This window comes from Colobus angolensis, unplaced genomic scaffold (assembly GCF_000951035.1).
Source record: "Colobus angolensis palliatus isolate OR3802 unplaced genomic scaffold, Cang.pa_1.0 Scaffold500, whole genome shotgun sequence".
In the NCBI taxonomy this organism is placed as follows: domain Eukaryota; kingdom Metazoa; phylum Chordata; class Mammalia; order Primates; family Cercopithecidae; genus Colobus; species Colobus angolensis.
Genome location: NW_012118489.1, coordinates 336,938 through 339,320, shown reverse-complemented (window position 1 = coordinate 339,320; position 2,383 = coordinate 336,938). Strand labels below are relative to the sequence as shown.

Below are 2,383 nucleotides of genomic sequence, written 5' to 3'. Positions count from 1 at the left end.
CGGGAGGCAGAGCTTGCAGTGAGCTGAGATCCGGCCACTGCACTCCAGCCTGGGCGACAGAGCGAGACTCCGTCTCAAAAAAAAAGAAAGAAAATATATAAAAATGGCCGCGCGCAGTGAGTCACACCTGTAATCCCAGCACTTTGGGAGGCCAAGGCAGGCCGATCACGAGGTCAGGAGTTCAAGACCAGTCTGATCAACATGGTGAAATCCTGTCTCTACTAAAAATATGAAAATTAGCTGGGTGCGCACCTGTAATCGCAGCTACTCAGGAGGCTGAGGCAGGAGAATCACTTGAACTCGGGAGACAGGTTGCAGTGAGCCAAGATCACGCCATTGCACTCCAGCCAGGGCAACAGAACGAGACTCTGTCTCAAAGGAAAAAAAAAAATCTATAAAAGACTCTTTCTTAAAAGATACAAATAATTTTACCCTATGTTTGTCTACTTCAATTCAAATTTTCAAGTTGATTCTACAGCAGGGTGTAGCTGTAGAAGAAACAGCCTCTCTAAGTGATTATCAACAAATTCTAGTGCATAGAGTACAGTTATCCTCTGGGAAGTCTTTGAATTAAGAAAGTCAGGTGGGGCCAGGCACTGTGGCTCATGCGTGTAATCTCAGCACTTTGAGAGGCTAAGGCCAGAGGATGGCTTGAAGACAGGAATTCGAGACCATCTGGCCTGTCTCTATAACAAAAATTTTTAAATTAGCCAGGTGTGGTGGTGTGTGCTTATAGTCCCAGCCACTTTGGAGGCTGAGGCAGGAGGATCAGTGACCCTAGGAGTTCGAGGCTGCAGTGAACCATGGACGTGCTACTGTGCTCCAGACTGAGTGACAGAGTGAGACCGTCTCCTTTTTTTTTTTTTTTTTTTTGCAAAACAGAGTTTCACTCTTGTTGACCAGGCTGGTGTGTGCAATGGCGCAATCTTGGCTCACCACAACCTCCGCTTACTGGGTTCAAGCGATTCTGCTGCCCCATCCTCCTGAGTAGCTGGGATTACAGGCATGTGCCAACACGCCTGGCTAATTTTGTATTTTTAGTAGAGATGGAGTTTCTCCATGTTGGTCAGGCTGGTCTCAAACTCCTGACCCCAGGTGATCCACCCGGCTCAGCTTCCCAAAGTGCTGGGATTACAGGCGTGAGCCACCGCTCACAGCCAAGAAAAAAAAAAAAGGAAGGAAGACAAAGTCAGATGGGGTCTTTGGGGAAGGCTGATTGAAGGCAAGTTTTGAGCTATTTTTGTAAAGGGTTTTTTTTTTTTAACAATAATTGGACAGCAGGCAGTTTAATTAAAACCACAACAGCAGCACTTTGGGAGGCCGAGGCAGGCAGATCACTTGATGTCAGGAGTTTGAGACCAGCCTGGCCAACATGGTGAAACTCCAGAAATACAAAAATTAGCCCGGCGTGATGGCGGGCACCTGTAACTCCAGCTGCTCGGGAAACTGAGGCAGGAAAATCGTTTGAACCTGGGAGGCGAAGGTTGCAGTGAGCCGAGATCACGCCATTGCACTCCCGCCTCGGCGACGAGTGAAACTCCGTCCAAAAAAAAAAACACAGCAGATGCCAAACCTGAGTCGTGCTGCCTTTGGCTTCTCCAGGGCCCCAATTTCCTCATTTCAGTTGGATGGACCGGTTGACTGTAATGCTGCTAAAGGGGTGTTCTGTCACTGGTGTTGGGGCAGCTGGGGTTCGCCCTGCTCCAGAGCTCTGGCTAGGGTGCTGGGAGTGACTGGATCTGAAAGGGAGGCTTAGAACCGTGACCCTCCCAGCATCACAGAGGCATTCAGAGTGCGAGGGGCCTCTGGGACATAGTATGAGGAAAGTATTAGGAAAAGCATTTCTCACTCTCTTCTCTGCCCCTCCCCAGAGCTGCTGCCCAAAGGGAGCAAGGAGGAACAGCGGGATTATGTCTTCTACCTGGCCGTGGGGAACTACCGGCTCAAGGTGAGATGGGGCCCCAGTTCCCTTCACCCTCCTCTGGGGCTACAGGACCTTCTTACTACGTCCTCCAGGGTGGATCCCTGGACAGCAGGAAGGCTGAAGGGGTGCAGATGTGCAGAGCGGTGTCAGATGAGGACTCCAAGGGACGATCAGAGGGGCGAGGGTGTGGGGAGGAAGGTGACGTCAAGAGATTGGGTGCAGGCCCCAGCCTTGCACTGTTATCTCCCACAGAGTTGGGGTTGTTTGTGGACTCTACTCTGTGGGGTGGGGCTGGAGGGAGGGAGGGGGTGGAGGTCGAGGGAGGAGCCCCCAGGGCTGAAGAAGGGAAGGCCCTTCAAGTGGGCAGGAGGAGTGGTGGATACTGAGGTGTAGCTGGCCCGGTGGCTCACACCTGTAATCCCAGCTACTCAGGAGGCTGAGGCGGGAGGACTGCTTGAG

The 2,383-nt window shown here is 51.6% G+C and overlaps 1 protein-coding gene across 1 annotated transcript in view; it reads left to right on the top strand.

The window, feature by feature from the left end:
* FIS1 (fission 1 (mitochondrial outer membrane) homolog (S. cerevisiae)) overlaps positions 1-2,383 on the top strand; it is a 6,573-nt gene that overhangs the window by 2,932 nt on the left and 1,258 nt on the right. Inside the window, exon 3 of the mRNA XM_011960036.1 lies at positions 1,872-1,948. Within this exon, the coding sequence (XP_011815426.1) occupies positions 1,872-1,948 (77 nt within the window). The remainder of the gene's footprint in view (positions 1-1,871; positions 1,949-2,383) is intronic.